Consider the following 22,226-nt stretch of genomic DNA (forward strand, 5'->3'; position numbering starts at 1 on the left):
GACTTGGAAAGACTTGTACAAACTGATAAAGAATGAGATGAGTAGAACCAGAAAAACAATTTGTACAACACTATTAAGGTAAATAACTTTTAACAGTCTTAAGAGTTCTGATCAGTGCAATGACCACTCTTGATTCCAGAAGATCAGTGGTGAAGTATGCTACCCACCTCCTGACAGAGAGGGGATTCAAGGTACAGAGTGAGACACTTTTTTTATGACCTCCCAACTTGTCTCCCTACTTTGAATTCATCCTTCATGTAAGCTACCAGATTTATCTTCCTAATGTAAGTTGCCTGATCATGACTTTGCACTACTTTAAAACTATCGACCGTTTGACCATACTGGCTGCTGAATGAGGTCTGAACTTCTGTTTTTGATTTTTAAGGCTCTCCACAGTATAGTTGTTCCCTTATTCTCTACTGTGACTTCAAATAGACTAGTTACTTTTTTCACAAACATGAACATTTCATGTCTCATGATCTTTGTACACTTGAAATACTCTTTCCCTTATCACCAACATTGCAGTCCCATCCCATTCATAAGAACCTTGCACAAATGCTGATTACATAGAATTGCAGCATCAAGTTGGAAGCATCTTCAGAGACCTTAAACAGCCCATAGGAATCCTACTTCAGTAGGCTACAGTAACTGATCTTTTCTTGAAATCTTAATGAGGGAGAATCCATACTTTAGGCTAGTTGGAATTGGTTTGTTTTTAATTAATAAAAGGAGGAAGTTCCCAACAACTAGGCTTATCCAAAAATTAGAATGTCTTTCCTTAGGAAATAATAGGTTCCTTATCAGTAGAAATCTTCAAATCTCAAGATAGGTGAGTCAATTATTGGTATTTTGTCTCTGCCTTTTAATTTATTCTGTCACTTCCCTCTACCTGCCATGTCTTCGAATTCTTTGAATTTGTTGTTCTTTATGGCAGAGTTCAGTCATGCTCCAACCACTGGGTACTTAGATTGTTTCCAACTTTTTATTTCACAAAGTGTTGCTAAAAAAATTGGTTTTTTATAGATCTTTTAACTTCCTTGAGTATTATTATTATTATTATTATTTTGGTGAGACATTCGGGGTTAAGTAATTTGCCCGGGGTCATGCAGCTAGTAGGTGTCCAGTGTCAGAGGCTGGATTTGAACTTGGATCCTCCTGACCCCAGGGCTGGTGCTCTATCCGCTGCATTACCTAGCTGCCCTAGCTTCCTTGAATTTAAACCTGATAGTGTGATCTAAGGATTAAAAAGTATGAACGATTTTAAAATAATTTTCTAAAATGATTGACCAGTTCATAGTTCCACCAACAGTGAATTAGTATACCTGTTTTCCTTCAGCCCTTCCAACAGTGAATTTTTCCATCTTTGCCATTTTGACAGGGATAGGTAATACCTGAGTTGTTTCCATTTGCTTTCACTGATTTACCAATTTTGAACAACATTTAGATGATTGATAGTTTTTGTTTGTTTTTAAAAACTACTTGTTTGTATGTCTTTAATCTTGGAGATTTGTGTTGTAGCCTTTTTGCTGTTTTATCAAAGTTCACTTCATCTCTCATAATATCTATAATACAGCTGGATGAGTTTTCTTCCTCTTTTCACAGTTTTGAAAGTGAAAACCTTCCATTCTTAAGCTTTTTTCCCCCCCAGACCAAATGACTTTGTATTTGGAGTGAATATTTAATTGATTATATCTAGGTAGTTTATCCATTTGGAATTCGTTTCAGTATATAGTAGAAAACAATGTCCTAACCCTAGTTTTCCCAGACATTTTTGTTGAATAAAGAGCGTCTTCCTCAATAGGTTGTGTTCTTGGGTTTCTCAAGTATTAGATTGCTGATAATGTTTGCTTCTAAATCTTGTGTATCTGATTTGTTCCTTATATCTTTCTATTTTATCTGGTACTAGATGGTTTTTATAATTATCATTTTATATTTTGAAATATGGTCATGCCATATTCCCTTTCAAAAAAAATGTTTTCCCCTGAGATTCTTGAAATTTTGACTTTTCCATGTAAATTATTACTATTATCTCTCATTTCATAAATTTATTTCCTAAGAGTACTGACTGCTATGGCTTTTCTTTTTCTTTCTTTCTTTTTTTAAAGCTGGTACTTATTAGTATTGACATCTTTATTAGCATGACCCATACTCAAACTTTTAAAATTTAGTTATATAGGTATTTTCCCATAATTCCATAGTTCCATACTTGTATTTGTTAACTCCCAGATATGGAATGAATGAATGAAAAGGCTTTTTTTATGCACTTATTCTGTATCAGACACTATGCTATAAGAGCTAAGGATACAAATAGCAAGACACTCCCTGCCCTCCAGGTACTTATGCCTACGTAGGTGTAGACAGTACAGATAGGGGGACAGGGGTGGAAAAACGTGTGCACAATGAAGGGTTTGCACGTTCATGGTGCCATGGCTTGGATATGACCAGGAAATGGCATGGTAAGGCTTGGAACTAGGAAAGATAAGGCTAAGTCTCATCGATCAGAGTACAGAGTCCCAGGAGCATTTTGTTGCTACTGGAAATGGTATTTTTCTTTCTGCCAATTATTCCTGGCTCTTTTTAGTGAAATAGAAGTTAATGATTATAGCTTTATTTTGTATGTTTCTACTTTGCTGCTTTTTTTTATCCTTTTTTTTTCTTTTTTTGCGGATTGTCTAAGATTTCTTAGGAAAACTATCATGTCAGTCTTTGACAGTACTCTTCCCTGAATTTCTTTTTCTTGACTTATTGCTATAACTATTATTTCTAGTACTGTATCAAATAATAATGATGACCTTGTGCTCTGGCCCTAGAGACAGGAAGGCGTGAGCTCAAATCCAGTCTCAGACACTTAAAGACCGTATGACCCCAAGCAAGTCAGTTAACGTTCCGAGTGCCTTGTTTTCATCAACTGTAAAATAGGGATAATAACAGCACCCAGAGTTTCTGTGATGATCAAATGAGATAATATTTGTAAAGTCCTTAGCACTGTGCCTGACACATAGTAGGCATTATATCAATGCTTGTTTCCTCTCTTCCTCCCTCCCCTCCATGCTTCACTTCTGATTTTATTGGGAAAATTTCCAGTGTTTCCTCATTACAAATAATCTAACTCTTAGTTTTTGATTAGTGCTTTCCAGCATATTAAGCATAGTCACTTTCATTACCATGTTTTTTAGTGTGTTTTTATCTATTGATACAGTCATGTGGTTGTTTTGCTTTTTTGTTCTTAATATGATTTGTTATGCTAATTGTTTTACTAAATATATTCCTAATTTAAATCCACTTGGCCATAACGAATATTTTTGGATACATTGCTATGATCTCTTTGCCAATAATTTTATTTAACTTTTTTTAAAAATTGTATCAATATTTATTTACTATTGATATTAGTCTTCAGTTCTGTTTTTACTCTGTCCTAATGGACAGTGGGAGGTAAAGGAATCTTTTCTGTCATAAATTCTGAGGTGCAGTAGTTACCTCTCTGCAAAGTTCCCATTATTTCTGTTTTAGCAACTTAATTCCTTCTTGTTTGAATCAGGTCTAAAATAGGAGTTCCTTCTTCATTTCCTGTCTTTCAAAAAAAAAATTCATTTGTATCAAAGAAAATCAAGAATTTACTAGGTCCTTTTAGTAGGGAGAATTCCAAAAAATTCCTAGACAATTAAAATCCCCCATTCATTAATATATCATGTTCCTGCTAAGTTTGGGATTTATTTTCCAGACTCCTCATCTATTTCATTCTTCTGTCCAAGTGGTCTAAAGCAGGTGTATTTCAGTACTTTCTTGGTGCGCGTGTAGTTCAGGATCATTTCTGTGCAGATGTTTATCATACCTACTTATAACAACTGCGTATCTCTGGTATTTGTCATCTTTCCCTCCATGCCACAGGCATCACAAACTCAGCATATCTAAAACTAAACCTATTATTTTTCTCCCTAAACCAACCCCTTCTCTTAAATTTGCTATTTCTGTCATTGTTACCCAGGTTCACAACCCTGTCATTCCCAAATCTTCATTCTCACTGACCAACCCCCCTCCTTCAATCCTCTACATCCCTTCCAGGTTTTATCAGTTCTACCTTCTCAGCATTTCTCCTATTTGTCCTTTTCTCTGATCTTATAGTAATGCCATCCTTCTACAGGTCCTTACCATTTCTTGGCCTGGACTATTGCAGGTTAAATATTGGTCTCCCTGCATCTACTTTCTCCCCTCTCATCCACATTCCATACAATTGCCAAATGGATATTCCTGAAGTGTGCAGGTCTGACCATATCTTTCCATTCTTGTTCAGGTCATTACCATGGCTCCCCATTGCCTTTAGGGTAAATAATAAATTTGTTTTGGCATTTAAAACCCTTCAGTGTCTGGCTCCGGCATATCTTCCTAGGCTAATTTGTGTGCACACACACACATAGATACACACACATACACACATACTTCTATTCTACAGACAATCTGGTCTACCTCCTGTTCCCTATACACTATGTAGTATAAAGCACTCTTAATCACATTTGTAAGACAAGTATATTTTAACCAGCCTTGTTCAGTTCACTCCATCTCTTTCCAAGAACTATGTTTCAAGCGGTGGTTCAGAAATAGGAACCCTGTCCTCATCTACCATCTTCTTAATTACCTTTTCCCTTTCAAAAATCTGCTTTTCTCTTCAAAAGCACTTGCTTTTCACTCAATAACAGTGATAAAAACACCACCTGTGATCCTAAGAGGCATAGTTTTTTAGCCAGACCATCATAATCCCCAGCAACCTGAGTACTAGCTTTCATGTTTGAAAAGGCTTAGGAGGCTCTTTGTCATATTCTGGATACGTACTCTAGGAAGAAAGAAGACCTTTTTTTATTGTCAAGACAACAAATGCCTACCTTAGTACCCTTCAGCATGGAGTCACCCACCAATACTCTCTGTCTTTTCTTCTTTTGAGCCGTATTAGATGACCTCTCATCTTATGGCTTTTGTGTATCTGCCATCCTTCCCTTGTAGTGTAAGATGGTTCGTCCTGAGAAAGGTATAGTGCATCTTGGTAAAGAAAGAACTTGATACCTATTATTTAAAGTGTTTGTTGGTCCTTCTTCCTTTTCTTCCCATTGTTTCAGTCTTCTACCATCTGACCTCTCAGGAATCACTTCTCATTCTTCAGATTTTGTGTTCCCTTTGTATTCACTTTGAAAAAAAAACTGTTTTATTTTTGCAAAGAGCATTTCATTTTCCCTGGTAACTTGAAACATGGAAAGGGATCCCTCTAAAGATGTAGAATGCAATTGCTGACCATGTCAGAGAGACAAACACTATAGAATTGATATAGGCTACTGCACAATTCCCCTTGCTTTCCATACTTACTAGATATAAGATCTTTAATCCTCTGACCTCTGTAACATGTAGATCTGCCCAGATGATGTTTATTTTATTTGTTACTAATAAATAAAAATTGATAGTAGTTTTTTGTCATATATTTTCTCTACCAGCAGACACTAATAGTACAACTGTGGTTATGTGAATTTTTTTTCCTTAAAAGGATATTCAGAGTTCTGTGTGAGACAGCTTTCTGTTTTCTATGATAGTTATTTGTATATGTACCTGAGCACCTCTACAAGATTATAAGCTCCTTGTGGGAGCAGACATTGGCTTAGTTATCTTCATATTATCCTCAGCACCTAACAGTACAATTTGTACAGATAATGTCCAGTTGACATTAAAATTTTTTTGAATGAATAGCTGAATTTTGTATATATATATATATATATATATATATACAGTTTTAAAGTACATGTCCTTGTTTAAATTCATATCAGAAATTTGAGTTTTGCCCTTTAAAAAAGGCAGCTGTTGCATGCGTGGTATGTGGTAAGTGCAAAAGATTTCAAAAAAGAGCATAAGCTTAGTTCAGAACAAGGGAGAAGAAAAAGTTCTCATTTTTCATTTGTTATAGTATGGGCACTAAGAATAATTTAAAGAGGTTAGACCTTATAACTCGAAATGATATCATGTATTCTTACATTTGGAGTAGAAAGATAAATTTGAAGAGTTAAAATTGTATCTGTTTTTGGCTGGATAATGAAGCATGGTAGCTCTTTCCAAGGAAAGTCTGTAGCTCTTGAAAGAAAATGGAAGAATTGGTAGTAATGGAAAATCTAGCTCCTACTAAAATCTCAATGACTGGCTAATTACCAGAGAAGCAGTGTGGTATAGGGAAAGAACCCTGGCTTTAGCAAAGGTCTGGATTTGTATCCAGCCTCTGTTACTTCCTAGCTCTGCAAGGTACCTCACTTAACTGATGAAATCAATTTCCTCATCTGTTTAATGGGGATAATGATAATCTCTACTACCTCCCTTCACAAGGTTGTTGTGAAGATCAGATGAGATCATATCTGTAATGTTCTTTGTAAACTTTAAAGTACTATATAAATGTCAGTTATTATTACTGCTTTTTCAAATGAGATAATATACTTAAAGTACTTTGTAAACATTAAGCCACTATATAAATGTCTTCTTTTATTATTATTAATATGGAGAACAAGGCTTCTAGATAGTTTAATATTTAACTTCTTTCTGGGTTGAAAAAGATAAGAGACTGGACAGGGAATAAAAGAATACTTGGGTAATAATAATTAGTATGGAATCACACAATAATTAATATGGAATAATTAGTATGGAATGCCAGAAACAGAAGGAATCTTAGAGGAGTCATTACATCTAGCCCCCTGATTTTAAGGATGAGGAAATTGGGGCCCTTGAGAAGTTGTGGCTTGGCCCAAGGTCACACAGCTTGGTAAAGCAGCAAACCCATGTCTTCTGACTTAAAACAAACCAATACTCTTTCCTCTAAAGAATGATTGGACAAACGGTGTCACTCTTATTTAAAGTGTGTGTGTGTGTGGGGGGGGTGCCACTCAATATTTAAGGTGCCCAGGGCATAGTTTCTAGTGAATAATTTTGACACATGATAAATTTAGGGTTTTCCTTTGTCATGGGGGAAAGGGTTGTTGGGGTGGAGGGAAAAGTTTATTGAAACGAGTGGGGAAAATTGTCCTATAAATGGAAGAAAAACAATCATAGTGTAGTCTTGAGTAGAAAAAAAATCTTGTTCCACAGAGCTGAGTACTTTGCCTATTAAAAAGGAAAGACCCCATTGGCAGGCAAATACTGCTGGACGAATGGAAGAAAGTGGAAGAAAGAACGTGCTCTCCTTGGCACAGGAAGCCATATGACAGAGTGACCTTATGGGGATGTAGCTTAGTGTTAAATGTAGAGCCAAATAACCCCAGGCGAACATGGAAAAGAGTGTGTTGAGAAGCTTTGTTTTTTGTTTTTTTAACATAGCAATATAATGTATCATTAGAGTAATTTAAGGAAGTTCAAAGGGTTTTTTTTTTTTCATTAATGCATAGGAACTAGCCATTTCAACTTGTGGTAGGAAATTATAGCTAACACTAAAGTGGAATGGTTTTTATGTTCCTTTGAAAGCTCTTTCAATATTTTATCATGGAAATAGGAAAAAAAAGAACCTTTTATGGAGTTGTATGGGTACTCCCAGCTTTTTACTTAGAAATATATTCAAGAAGGAAAAACATTTTATAGGATAGTCAGAAGGGTGGTTATTCAGTTTTGCAAGAGGAAAAAAAGTAATATAAAAGAATTTTCTACAAGACTATAAAATTCAGGATTTGAAGAAGACCCTTTTTAAATTGCTTTATATTTCTAAAAGCATATACATTAAGACAGTGCTTGGCGACTAGTAGGTGCTTAATGTTTATTAACTAGCTCACCAATTTGTACAATAGAAGGAATATTGCATTTGGAACCTGGGTCAGTGTGCCATTTACTAGCTTTGTGATCATGGGAAAACCATTTAACATCTCTGGCCTCAGTTTCCTCTCCAGTAAAATGAAGGGGTTAGACTAGATAACCTGTCAGGTCCCTTCTAGTTATAAATCTATGACCCTTGTGATAGATAGGTAGCATAGTAGAGTTTTGTCTGCACTTGGAGTCAAGAGAGGAATTCAAATCCTGCCTCAGACACTTACTAGATGTTTGATTCTGGCAAATCACTTAACCTCTATCTGCCTCGGTTTCTTCTGTAAAATGCAAAAGATGATAGTACCTACAATTCAGGGTTGTTAGTAAGGATCAAATGAGATTTTGTGTGTGTGTGTGTGTGTATGCAAATACGTGCATACACACATATGTATATAAACACATTACATGTGTTGTATGTATATAAAAAAATCACTTTTGAAACCTTAAAGTTCTGTTAGCTTTCATCATCATCATCTGATCCTCCCACAACCTGGAAATCCATTTTACGTATCAGAAGGCTACCATCTTTGTTTTTTGGTGGAGAGATGGATGGATAAATGACTTGTCACGGTAGAAAATTAGTGGCAGACTGGAATTAGAACCCAGTTCTCTTTGTCTTTTATTTTAGCCCAGTGTTCTTAGCACAGCACCATAGTGCCTCCTACAGCTACAAAATCATTGGCTCCTCTTACGTTTAAACATGAAAACTTTAGCTTTGGGAGTACTAAGTTTCCTTGGCCAATTAAGGTATAAAGAACAAGTGTTATTGGGTCTTTTGAGATTTGAGTTTAGAACTACAGGAAGTGTGGCAGGCTAAGCTTTGGAGTTTTGTTTTGTTTTGTTTTTGGTTTTTGATTGAGGGTCCAGGCAGGTAAAGAAAATAGAAGAAAACATTGATCCAGTTTTATATTGCCGGTAATAACCACTTCTGTGCCTGCCTAGTAACTTCTTTGATTCGGGCCTCATTACTCTTCTTTTTCTTCACACTGGTGTCTAGAGGGCTTAGTGAATGGTTACTAGGTATTCCAACACAGATTTTTAGGAATGGCAGATGTCTTATCTTCTGAACCACAGGAATTCTATTTGTGTCTCTTAGTTTTGAACCAAACATTTAACAGAATGATCTTTGGAATGAACAGACAGTGGGTGTGTTGGCTTTCATAGTTTGTTTGTAATTGTGCCTTAAATATTTGCCAAGGGCAACAGTATTTAGTCAGAGTATATGATTTGAAAGTTTTGTGTTATTTGAAAATAAATATACAAACATGGAAAATAATTGCTTAATCTTATTTCATCAAAGACGTAACACAGTATGATGGCCTTCCTGTAGCTAATAAATTTCTTTTTGCCATCTATATTAGATTTATTCTGTTACTATTTAATTCTTCAACTTGAATTGATTTCAAGTGAGGGTGAAATAAGTATAATCAAGTAGAGGACCTGTTCAGTGGCTTTATGTCTCTCAAGTTAGTTTTTTAAGACTTAGTGACAGATTTCTTTATGATGAATTTTTTTTTCCTCTATTCTCTCTTATATTCCTTTTACCCAATACCTCCTCTTCTCCCTTACCTGCCCCTCCCCAAAAGCGCATACTCCTTTCACGTTACTGCAGATGGTCAGATGCAGCCCGTACCTTTTCCCCCCGATGCCCTCATTGGACCTGGAATCCCTCGACATGCTCGTCAGATCAACACCCTTAATCACGGAGAAGTAGTGTGTGCAGTTACTATCAGCAACCCCACGAGACACGTATACACTGGTGGGAAGGGATGCGTCAAAGTCTGGGACATCAGCCAACCTGGCAATAAGAGTCCAGTCTCTCAGCTAGACTGTCTGGTAAGTGAGCAGGAACTTATGCACAAGGGTAATTTCTCCTTGGAGACTCAATAAGGAAATAGCTGTCCTGGCTTGGATTTTATTCATATTATGAGGAAATAGAGGCCAGTTCTGTTTCCTGTACTTAGTATTTAGCTTGACTTTTTCCCCTCCTTAGATTTAAAGGCTTTATTTATTACTACCATGGTTGATTTAATCAAATCCCACTGCTGCTTTGACCCCTCCCCCCAATAATTCATATTTACTTGGATTCCTGTTGTAAGAGAATTTCCTAGTTTCACTGGACAACAAAATAACATAAAAACTATTCTGAAAAATTGACAGCCTCTAGAGAAACTTTGGCAGTACGTGAATAGTTATCACTGTCTTCTGATAAGGAAAGATTAATAGGTACTAATTATAAAGACTCTTAAGTGTCTCAGTTAAAGAATAATAGATACTATTATAAAGACTCTTTACATGTCTCATTTAAGAAAGCAGGGCAAAATATTAATTCCAGAGAATAGATGATGAAATGAACTTCCTGCCTTCTAGTAGAAATTGGTAGGAAATATTACATGTGCTTCTTATCGCGATTATGTGTTAATTGGTTTTTCTTGACTTATTTTCTTTGTTACAAAGGAGGCTTTATAGGATAGGAGTTTATAATGGAAAATGGCTGTCCAAAAAAGGCATTTAAAAAACTTTAAAATTGTGATTTTTTTTTTAACGGTAAAGAAGTCAGCAAGCTTATCTCTAAGAATAGGACTGTTATTTTGTAAATATCATATGAAGGGAAAAGATAGAATATGTTCTGTACTGTAGCTGTAACTCTTAGATTTATAGACAGCATACCATTTGCCTTAGACAAAGTGCAAGGGGCCTGTGCTATCTAGATGATGCCTGCATTCGCTCTCTAATCACAGAGAGGCCCCTGTGAGTTAGACACTGCCTTCTAGGGAAAATGTGTTCAAGAAGTTGCTGGGAATCCAAGCAACAGGTTTTTTGGTTTGTTTGTTTTTTGGGGACATTGGCTATCTTACCATTTAAGCCACAGGAATTCTTGTCATTTTTCAGCCAGATCATTTCATAAAATTCTTCAGTTTTCCTGGACAGAATTCAGACCCCAAACCAAAAACCCACACTGTGTGTGGTATTTTTGGGCTATGTAAGGTAGATTTAATTTAAATGTTGACAAAGTCACTTAGCTAAAGTTTCCATGGTTCTTTGAATGGTTGACAACAACTGTTCTTAATCACTGAAAAAATCCAGAAAAAATCTGTAGTGTTGCTTCAGAAAACACACGAATTTGTTGTAGATTTAATGGATGGATGGAAGAGTTTGAAGTACAGAGAAAGCCCTTTCCTCCTCTTGTTGGTGTGACTCACCTATTTTTGTTTTATTTTGTTTTTCAATATATGTGATAATATCTCACTGATTTTGGGAGTAGAAAAGATGAGAATTTTCCCATCATCTTACTTTTGCCTTTCAGGGTGGGAGTTCTAGTACTTAATGGATATGTCCTCTTATAGGGACAGACCTATGTGAAATTTTTTTAAGTAACAACTTACCTGAGTAATGAAGACACAACACACATCTTAGGAAACAGGTTGAGGAGCTGTGAGTAGCAAAAAATGTGTATCATTTCTTCATTATTCCAGTGGTAATTCACATTCACAGGGTATAATGAGGCAAAGGATTTATAAGCCAGTTTTGAAAAGGTTGCCAAGGGGGAAAGAGTTATTTCTTAGAGAAATAAGCTTGCAACTTTATGTTTAGTTGTGGGAAAGTGAGTCTATATGGCCCTGTCTACTGCGTAAAAAAAATGGACACAGCAGGGAAGCAAAAGCTATTACATCTATATCCTAAGGTGAGTTTGTGATGGCATTTGAAGACAGCAAAGAGCAATTGAGATTCGAATGTTCTGTTTCCTACACTGTTTTGGCACCTGAGACATCCCAGATTTGAAGTCTAAAACTAAACTAGTGTTAGAAAGGATAGTATTATTTCTTGTTGGGTAGTGCACTGTAGTAATTGAGCAGTGTTTATTTCACAGAACAGAGATAATTACATCCGTTCCTGTAAATTGCTGCCTGATGGCTGCACCCTTATAGTAGGTGGAGAAGCTAGTACGTTATCTATTTGGGACCTGGCAGCTCCGACCCCACGCATCAAAGCTGAGCTGACATCCTCGGCTCCTGCCTGTTACGCCCTGGCGATCAGCCCTGATTCCAAGGTCTGCTTCTCCTGCTGCAGCGACGGGAACATCGCGGTGTGGGATCTGCACAACCAGACATTGGTCAGGTGGGTGACTGTGGCCCCTGAAGGAGGAATTTCAGAAGAGGCATTGTTTGAGTAGACAATTCAGATGTTCCTGAGCCATAGGCTGCCTTTGGTAGTTGTCAGTCAACCAGCATTTGTGAAGTTCTTACTATATGGCAGGCACCATGCCAAACCCTAGGGATATAAAGAAAAGGCAAAAATAATCCCTGCCCTCAAGGAGCTTACATTCTAATGGGGGAGATGTGGACATAAAGAAGTGTATGCAGTTTTTATATGCAGAATGAAGGAGAGGGAAACGTAGTCTCACTGAAGTCCAGGCCACATCTGAACTGGGGAAGGCATCCTGTAGGAGGTGGCATTGTAGCTGAGTCTTAAAGGAAGCCAGGGAAGAGATAAGCAGTAAGGACAGAGAGCTTTCCAGGAGATATGTGATGGGTAGAGCCAGGGCAAAGGCACTGAGATGACAGGATTTCATGGGTAAAGACCAATACTTTCTAGACCAGGGGTTCTTGATGTTTTGCTTTTCATAACTATTTCAGTATAAATTTGGCTTCCTTTGTATTTCCCTTTATGAATTAAAAAAAAAAAAACTGTGATTATGACATGGGTCCATAGACTTCACTGGACTGCTAAGGGTACCTATGATCCAAAAAAGATTAAGATTGTGTGCCCTAGACCCTTGTAAGGCTGTCACCATGGCTCCTGCCCTGAATTTTTACAGTTTCTCTTTAGTCATCTTTATCCCAATTTTCTAGTATTTGTGTCTTGCCTGAGGAAGGATGAGCATAGGTTATGAGAGGGCTTCATTAGAGCTTTTGCTTTAGCTGGAGTTGTTGATTGCAAACATTAGAAGCTACCTGCTAAGAAATGATGCTATGAACTGTGCAGAATTACTAGAAGAACATATTTCAAGAACATGACCCTGCAGCATGGTTGGTTTTTTTTTTTTTTTAAGTATTGGTGTTTTTCAGGCCCTAAGTAAAACTTACACAATAAGCTTATTATATCTAGCAAAGTCCTTTTGTGTGAGGGCCTTTCTGTATATTATCCTCTCGACCTTTATACTTGTTCCAGTCTTTAGGAAGTGATTTTTTGTTCTTCCTTGTCTGTGGCTTCCCTGCTTTTTATTGGTAACAATAACTGGCACCTAATAAGTTAAAGAAAGCATGGCTTCATTTTAAAATCAATTAAATGTTAAGAACGAGATTGATATATGTAAGAGATGTTTTGGTATCTCTTGTTTTGTATGCTCCTTTGATGCCTACCATCTTTTTGGAGTTTACCGTCTCTTGTGTGTTTAAGTGTATATACCAGAGAGTAGTATAAATTTCAACACCCCATTTTATTTCTAAGCCACGTCGGTAGAAATGGGGTAAACGTCATGGAGGCATACTCTATTCTTACGCATGGTGTTGACATGGCAATAGAATTAATTTTACTGATTTACAGGACAAGCAAATAAGACCTGATAATACTACTCCAGCTTTTATAGCAGACGTAGTTGGATGCATGCATGGTTAGATGGATGGATGAACCATGAGAAATTGACATTGTGGATCTCTGTTTGCTTAAGTTTTACCATTTGTAAAACAAGACTAGAATTGCATGACTTTTACTGATATAGGGATGTTTTCATATAATCACAAAATCATACACTGTAGATATAGCAAAAGCTATAGGGGTGTGTGTATATATGAGCAAAAGCTATAGGGGGTGTGTGTGTGTGTGTGTGTGTGTGTGTGTGTGTGTGTGTGTGTGTGACCTTGATTGAGTATGGACCCTTTCTTCTAAAAAGTTTCTTTCACAGGTGAAAACTCCTAAATAGGCTTAGTTGTAGGACATATAAGCAAAAAAAAACTGCGTTTTGAACAAATACTAAAGCTTTTTACTGGCAAGCATATAATAAAATACATTAAGGCTAAGTCAAAGACTGTGCATGTTTTAGATAGTGTAAAGTAAAGAAGATAGTGTGAAGTAAAACCTACTTTTATCAAGATGGCAAGATTTGAGGATTTGAATAATTGATAATAATAACAAGCATGTATATAACTCTTTAAAGGTTTGCCAGGCACTTTATACGTTTATAAAATCTCATTTGATCTTCAGAATAACCCTGTGAAGCAGGTGCTACTATTTATTCCCAATTTACAGATGAAGAAACTGAGGCAGACTAGTTAAGTGATTTGCCCAGAGTTACATCGCTAGTAAGTGCCTGAAGCTAGATTTGAACTCAGGTCTTCCTGATACCAGGTCCACTGGAATCCAGTGCACTGCTTCAGGTCTCAGAGTATGAGTCTTAAAAAGTTATGGGGCATTAGTGGTGAGAGTAGGGGGTGATCCAGGAAGTGACATGGTCCAGATGGTCCTATTCTTAAAGGCTTTGAAAAGCAGAGAGTTCAAACCTTTCTCCAAATTACATAGGGTAGCAGTCACCTAGGTGGTGCAGTGGATAGAACCCTGGCCCTGGATTCAGGAGGACCTGAGTTCAAATCCGGCCTCAGACCACACACTTGACACTTACTAGCTGTGTGACCCCGGGCAAGTCACTTAACCCCCATTGCCCAACCGAAAAAAAAACAAAACAAATTATACAGGGCATAATAAAATGCCTTCCATCCTCTATCTTTGTTTCCCCTACAAGTTCAATGTCAGGGCCACTTCCATAAAAATCTTCCTTTGATGCTTCATCATCATTATCTGGAGATGACTTTGGGATCATGAAAGCTATGCTAGTAGACCATAAGTTCTAGGCATTAGTCACTGAAAGACTTGTAGTGTGACCCAGCTGACAAACTTTGTCTACTCTCCAAAGACCAGTTTTGCCAGGCTTGAAGAGGCTTATCACCAAGTTGACCCTGGGTGATGAATTGGTCAGCTTGAGCACCGCACAGAGTCCTACTGAAACATGGATGAGTTGGCTGTTTTTATTAAAAGGAGAGAGAATCCACACCCCAATGAAAACCACAGTTTTTTGTATTATTGAAGCCACTAAAATTTTAAAAACAAAAATTAGCTTACTTTCCTTTTGTCTTCATTTCTTTTGAAGTTTGAAAGTTGTAGAACTGTTTAAAAGTGGATTGGGCTTCCTGGAGAGGTGCTTGGTTCTCTCCCTCCCCCTGTTTGGAAATCTTCAAGCAAAGATTGTTGGATATGTTACAGTCAAGATGCATTTCTTGTATGGGTTGGACCAAATGGCCACATAGGTCCCTTCCAGCTCTCAAGCTCTGTGATTCTTTAGCACTTAGAATCAAGAGATTTGGAGGTCCTCTTCTATATTATAATTAGAAGACCTAGTTCATTAGTACTCTGACATCCTCAGCAAATATAATTTAGGCTTCTATTGTGTACAAAGTGAGAGGCAGAGAGGCATACTAGATAGAGAGCTGGTACAGTACAAGCTTTACTAGATTTCAAGTCAGATCTTCATCCGCAACCTGCTTCTGTCACCACCTCCATGACACTAGGTAAACCTCTTAGTAAACGAGATAACTCTCTAAGATTATAAGTTGTTAAACAGTTAGCAGTCTGCATGATTTGAGAGAATTCTTTCACCAGGAGTTGCTTACTAATGAAATAAGTATGATTTTTTTATTTTTTGTTTTTTTAATGTATGAGGTACTGTCCATGGGTATAATGGGTATCCTATTGCTTGTCTTCTTGTGGGTCGGGGAGGAGCAGGAGAGAGGAAGAAAATTTGAAAATGTAAATAAAATTTTTGTAAATATATAAGGTTCAGTCCTAACCACTAAGGATACAGAGATGAAAGAGGTGGATTTATAGCTAATTTCGGTGGGCAGTGGCAAACCTAGCACAGTACTTTACCTATAGTGGGTGCTCAGATGAGAGTGTGTGTGTGATTGCTTTGAGAATATTGCATTTGTGCTCCACTTCAAAATAATATCTTGCTGAGATTCCTGCCATTTTCATCAGCAGTTGGCTTTTGACTCTCTTTTGCCAAGCTTGAGGTCAAGAGGACTGAATAGAACTTGGAATGACCCTTTGTTACTGGGATTTAGGATTTCCTAACGCAAAGCTGTAACGCTGAAAACAGAGTTGAGTAAATATGTGAGCTCATAACCCACTGGCACAAAGGGCATCCTTTTGTTGACTCAGTCATGGTAATGGGAGAGTTTGGTTTTCTGGATTCTGTCCTGGTAATGTCACTAAACCTTCTGTATATTTAATGTGACATTTCACAGATGGCTATGGGGGTGGCAGGAGATGGTGGATCTCATCCATATTATTAAGCAGGCCTTGTTCTGTTACATCGTGTTCACTTGAGGATGAAATTGGGATTTTGCATGTTGCCCTTTAAAAAAATATTACAGGTATGAGGGGAGTTAGAATTTCTGAAAGAATATTTTTTGGGGAAAGCTAATAAGGAACTATTTAACTTCTCTTGTTTAGTTAGCTGAAATAGAGTTCCATTTCCTTACTGCTTGCATCACAAAAACCATTTTGCAGGTGCAATTTCATATCCTACCCAAGGGAAGGGTAGTTTCATCTTACAAATCAGCAGACACAGAAGAGATGACACATGCCTACAGAGTCCAAAACTAACAACACAACAGTGTTTACCTTGAGCTCTGGCAGGAAATCATTATTCAATCGGGTTTGTTTTATCAGGCAATTCCAGGGCCACACAGACGGAGCCAGCTGTATTGACATTTCGAATGATGGCACCAAGCTCTGGACGGGAGGTTTGGACAATACGGTCAGGTCTTGGGACCTGCGAGAAGGGCGGCAGTTACAGCAACATGATTTCACTTCGCAGGTGATGAGTCTTTCCTCCCTTTGAATATACGTGTTGGTTTCTTCCAGATAGTAGAGGCCTAGGCAAAGGAGTGGCTAAGTTGTGATTTCTTTTTTTAAAGAAGTAGAAACACCCCCAGTTTTCAGAGTGCCATGGGCCAAGGCTCATGAAGCATAAGTTGAACCGGTCTGCTCTCTTCTGTTTATGCATAATTTCATTCAAGGAATTTGAGTAGTGAAGAATACACTGTTTTCTTTAAGCAGTATTTGAAAGTCTGTTGTACATATGCTCACTATTTTAATGTAGGTCGAAAGATGATTATTTGATTAATATATAAATAGTGCTAGGAAAATATGCAACAGTGTTCTCATTGGAGATAAAAATAATCACAGCAGCCTAGAAAGTTACTCATTTTGCTTTCATCAGGGAGGATAAGAAATGCAAAGCAATCTTAGGGGATCCCGGTTCTGTTACTTATCCCTTAAAATGTATTTGTCCGTGATTAGATAAGTGGAGTTTTGAAATTAAATGTAAGAAGTGGAAACCTCAGAGCTTTGGGATATTTTGAAAATTACTTAAATAGTGAATATCTCCCATGGTGAGAGTGGTGTGGAGATGTGTCTAAATCTAAAGTAATACTTGGAAAAACTAGGAAGATTTCATCCTCAGGCTAGGGACCAGGCCACTGCTGCTGCTCCTAATGGCTTAGAATTGCAAAACTGGTTGATGGTCCTCTAATTTAGAAAGTATGGCACAATCTCAATCTCTGTTGTCCTGTAACTTTAATACCTAGCAAGACCTTTGGCCCATACCTTAAAACCACATTGGCTAGGGCAAAGGTAGGAGGAGAAGCTTGGTGCCCAGGGATTATTTCATCCAACTTCAGGCAAGCTCCCATTCTCATTAAGGCTCCTAGATTTCCCCCCAAGTCCTAGAGGGACTCAGACAAATTGTCCTTTGGTGAACTTTCAAGTTCTAATTAGAGTTCTGGGAAAGTCCCCCCAGAACGAGCCAACATCATAAGGCCGACCCCCACCCACCCATCCACCCCTTTCCGGGTCTGTAAGTCTTATATGGACCTAACGTAGGCCTTATCACCTGAAACAGTTGCAGAATCCAGTGTGTGTTCTCTTCTGGGCTGTTGCCATACCTTTGGCATTATCAAAATTGATCAGAGATTCATTTGCCGTTGTGGTCTGGGGCTGATTGTCAATCTTACATCCCCCTTACAATTCCCTGAGGGGCTGCTTCATCTTTATCCACCTGTATTTGTCTCCTTTGCCCACGTAGGGTTTGGGTTAGTGCTGCCACATCAGTGAGAACACATGGCATGTGCAGAAAAGCAACAAGTTGAGTTTTGCTAACCTCTGGGATGAACTTTACAATACAGTCGATCCTTGCAAATTGTCATGGATGTATGATTGAGGGTCACAGTGAACAATGAGGCAGGAAGACTTCAGCCATGTTAGAAGTGGGGCCAAGAGCAGAGATTGTGCAAAGCCAGCAAGGGGAGGAAGAGTCTTTCCTGCCCACAACAGATCTCCAAATTGATGAAACAAAAAACAAAACAAAAGAAAACAACACAGAACAGAACAGTGGAATAACAAAAAATGAAGCCATGGGTTGTTACAGTCTTTCAAAGACCCTGAATGATTATCATGGGGTCTTTCAGTTACTAGAAGCAGCTGGTTTTAATGATTTCTCCATGACTTCTCCCCAATAAAAGGAATAGAGGACTAGCTTTATCAAGTCTTTGAGGGGATAATGATGTAATGTTTCCAGAAATTTGAAATTCATTGGGGGCAATATAACCAGGACTTTTAGTTTTCTTTGAAGATGTGATGAAATAGGAAGTAAAATATGCATAAAATTTTTCACACCAGTATTTTTCCTTTTCTTTGAAGGTGGGGGAGGGGGAATGGAAAGTAAATTATTTGTAAAAAAAAAATGTTAGCACCCTTGACTCATCTGGATTTACTTTCTTTTAGTTTAGGAACATACATAAAAATGTACTTTTTCTATATACCTTTCTTTGTTCATATCATTCTCATGTTTGTTGCCTTTAGAAAAGTGAAAGCTTGGAAAAAATGTTTTAAATTTTAAGCTCTTTTTAGGGGAGGACCCCCAGAGTTTTTGAGTGAAACTTAGTTTTCCCAAATCTCTACATTTTTATGAGAGAAGGAAAAGCACAGAGTACTGCTCATTTCATTTCCTTTATTCTTTTTTCTGTCTTACTCTGCTTATAAGGCATTTCTACTGAAAGTCAGGCACTATGATAATTAACACATTTTTATATTTTATACATTGTTAAATGAGTTTTTCCCATCCATATCTAGTAGAGATAGAGAAAGAAATCTAAATGTAGATATATCCTAGTACCATTCATCCTCTTCCCCTTCGTACTTTTTATGCAGAAGAATTAATCGACTTGTTGGCTTTTTATAGATCTTTTCTCTTGGATATTGCCCAACTGGGGAATGGCTAGCAGTGGGCATGGAGAGCAGTAATGTGGAAGTATTACATGTCAATAAACCAGACAAGTACCAGTTGCATCTTCACGAAAGCTGTGTTTTGTCACTAAAGTTTGCTTACTGTGGTAAGTAGAATAGAAAACAAATCCTTAGGAGACGTATTTAAAAAAAAAAAACCAAATCAAACTAACTGAAGATCATATGTCAGAACAAATGCTATTCTTGAGTTAAGCAGCTGGATGTAATAATAATAATTTTTCCATTGTGTTAATAATGCCCACAGAAACTACTAATAAGTGTCTGCTTCAATCCTTCTAACTAATGAGAAATGTTATCCAGACTATGGAATTGTATTCATATAGATTTGGTATTCTTTAAGGAAAAGTTTTACCCTTCCCCATCTCTACTTTTTCTATAAAACATACATTGGGAATGGTAGAAATTTACATTATATTATGACATCTATGTCTGTATATTCAATCCGAATCTTTTTCATGAATTCTAGTCCCACATCTCCAACTGTCTGTCCTATCAGTGGTTCAAATTCAGCATGTCAGAAAACAGAATCCATTTTCCCCATAAACTTGCCCTTCCTTTAACCTTTACTGTTTTGATTGAGACCATCAATATCCACCTAGGTTCATAGGCTCTCATAGTCATCCTTAAATTTTCCTTCTCTCTGACCAGGTAGTTTCCTGGTCAGATATTAACAGCCAGATATTAAAAGGATGTGCATAAGTTTAGGTAAATCTTAAGTAAATCCAGTGTAGCTGTCTTATGATGGGTTTGGGGATTTTTCTCTTTCTTTCTTGTTAAAACTTTCCATGTACCCTTTCTACTTAATAGGTAAATGGTTTGTGAGTACTGGAAAAGATAACCTCCTTAATGCCTGGAGGACCCCCTATGGAGCCAGTATATTCCAGGTAGGAGCTCCTTTCCTAGAAATAATTACGGAAATGTAACTTGTCCATGATATCTGTGACTCTCCCAAATATGTGAAACTAGATGTGAATGTGGTCTGTTTTTTATCTCTTCTCTCAGTAATGTGTCGTTTTTTTGTTTTTCTAGTCCAAAGAGTCCTCATCAGTGCTTAGCTGTGACATCTCTGTGGATGATAAATACATAGTCACTGGCTCTGGAGACAAGAAAGCTACAGTCTATGAAGTAATCTACTGAAAACATGATGTGGTTTTAACTTTTAGAGTTGAACTGGGCCAAAATGTTTTGAATTTGTAGAAGTAGAAAGATTGTAACTTAAGGAACAAAAAGAAGAAATCTGATGTTTCTAAGCCTTTTCATGAAACTACTCCGAGTATACAAAGACAAGGCAACATCCAGCAAACTAAATAAAGGTCACCTGCCTAGACCCAAAGGAAGCATGGAGGCAAAAATGAACGGACAGATAGCCAAGGTCTTAGGATTCAGAGACTGAATCTGTTGAAGAATGTTGGAGCCTTTTACTTTCTGTCTCTGTGACCTCCTAGAGATCGCTCTCATTGCCTGAATATGTGAGATTACCTTTCTGTTCTTTGCAGTTCAACTTGCATTCTGTCCTATGTAGAGCAGTGGTGTCTCCGATGAACTTGTTCCCTGGTTTTGCATCTTGTGATATGTTTTTTGTATTTTTGTTGAAGGTTAAACATTTGTATAAATTGTAAATATATTTGGTTTATTACAGTAAAGGCTTTAGTACCAACAAGTGTTTTTCCCCCTTCTTTATTGAGTTGTTTGTCAGGGTGTTGGGAGTGGGGTGGAGGCATTAATATGGCTTTTATAAGTGAGTCCAAAATGTATGTACAGAAGCTTTAAAATGAGCTTTTTTGTTCTGTTTAATGAATTTGTATTTGAACTCTCATGTTGTACTTGTGTAGCCAACCAGATGTGTCCCTGTTGTAGACTGTGAACTGTGTCAAAGCTATAAATGGCAGTTTGCCAGGGATGGAGGGTGCAGGGTGGGGAGAAGGGGAAGAAGTGGGGGAGAAGCTTTTGAGAAGCAGGAATTATTTCTTCTGAATTAATTCTCCCTACAATATTCTCATGACTAGAACTCACAGGTCAGAACCTTGAAGGCAAGTGTGGTATAATGGAAAGAGCACTAATCTTAAGCGTCAGAAGACCTGAGTTAAAAGCACTTACTGTTATTTAATAACTCTGTGACCTGTGGAAAAATCACTTACTCTTTCTGAACACTCAGTATATGGATGAGTCAGGGAATCCAGAGTTCAAATCTCACCTTTGTTGTTGATTACCTGTGTGAACATGAGAAAGTCACTCAACTTCTCCGAGGTTCAGGTAGCTCTCTAAGGGTATGGTACATAGAGATGGGCTGCAATCTACCCATTCCTGACAAAATTCCAGGTCCTAAATATGTTGTTACAGGATCATCAATTAGCCAACATGTATTAAATGCCTGCTATGTGCTAGGCACTGTGTTAAGCATTGCATATGCAAAAAGAGACAAAAGATAGTCTCGGCCTTCAAGGAGCTCACCATCTAATCAGGGTGACAAAATGCAAACAAATACAGACAAAGGAAGCTATATACAGGATAAATAGGAAATAACAGAGGGAAGGCTCTCGAATGAAGAAAGGTTGGGGAAAGTTTCCTATAAAAGAGGAGATTTTAGTTGGGACCTGAAGGTTCAGAAGTTAGTAGATAGAGTTGGGGAGGGAGATCTTTCCGTGTATGGATATCAGCCAGAGAAAATGCCCGGAGCTGAGAGAGTGTCGTGTTTGTGGGACAGCCAGGAGGCCTGTGCCACTGGGTCAAAGAGTATTATGGGGGGTGGTGTAAAGATATAGGAAGAATGGAAAGGTAGGAGACAGCTAAGTCTTGAAGGACTTTGAATGCCAAAGAGCTTTTTGTAGACAGTAGGGAGCCAGGTGGTGACATGATCGGATTTGCACTTTGGCCAACTTGCTTTAGTGGCTGAATTCAGGGTGAATTGCGACGTGAAGACACTTGAGGCAGGTCGACCTAACAGGCTACTGCAGTAGTCTGGGCATGAGGTGATGAAGGCTCGAATTAGAGAGATAGTAGTGTCGAAGGAGAGAAAGGAGCATTTTCAAGAGATGTTGCAAAGGTGAAATAGACTC

General features: G+C 37.7%; 1 protein-coding gene across 7 annotated transcripts in view; it reads left to right on the forward strand.

The window, feature by feature from the left end:
- LOC114025702 (transducin-like enhancer protein 1) overlaps positions 1–20,830 on the forward strand; it is a 116,472-nt gene extending 95,642 nt beyond the window's left edge. For all 7 annotated transcript variants that reach the window (XM_027839167.1, XM_027839168.1, XM_027839169.1 and 4 more), the window contains 6 exons: positions 9,396–9,645; positions 11,681–11,928; positions 16,534–16,681; positions 19,106–19,256; positions 19,978–20,054; positions 20,200–20,830. In XM_027839167.1, coding sequence (XP_027694968.1) covers positions 9,396–9,645; positions 11,681–11,928; positions 16,534–16,681; positions 19,106–19,256; positions 19,978–20,054; positions 20,200–20,307 — 982 coding nt within the window. In that variant the 3' untranslated portion in view covers positions 20,308–20,830. The remainder of the gene's footprint in view (positions 1–9,395; positions 9,646–11,680; positions 11,929–16,533; positions 16,682–19,105; positions 19,257–19,977; positions 20,055–20,199) is intronic.
- Positions 20,831–22,226: the final 1,396 nt, after the last annotated feature.

The sequence above is a fragment of the Vombatus ursinus genome, unplaced genomic scaffold (genome assembly GCF_900497805.2).
Source record: "Vombatus ursinus unplaced genomic scaffold, bare-nosed wombat genome assembly UNPS02014832.1, whole genome shotgun sequence".
NCBI classification, from domain to species: Eukaryota; Metazoa; Chordata; class Mammalia; order Diprotodontia; family Vombatidae; genus Vombatus; species Vombatus ursinus.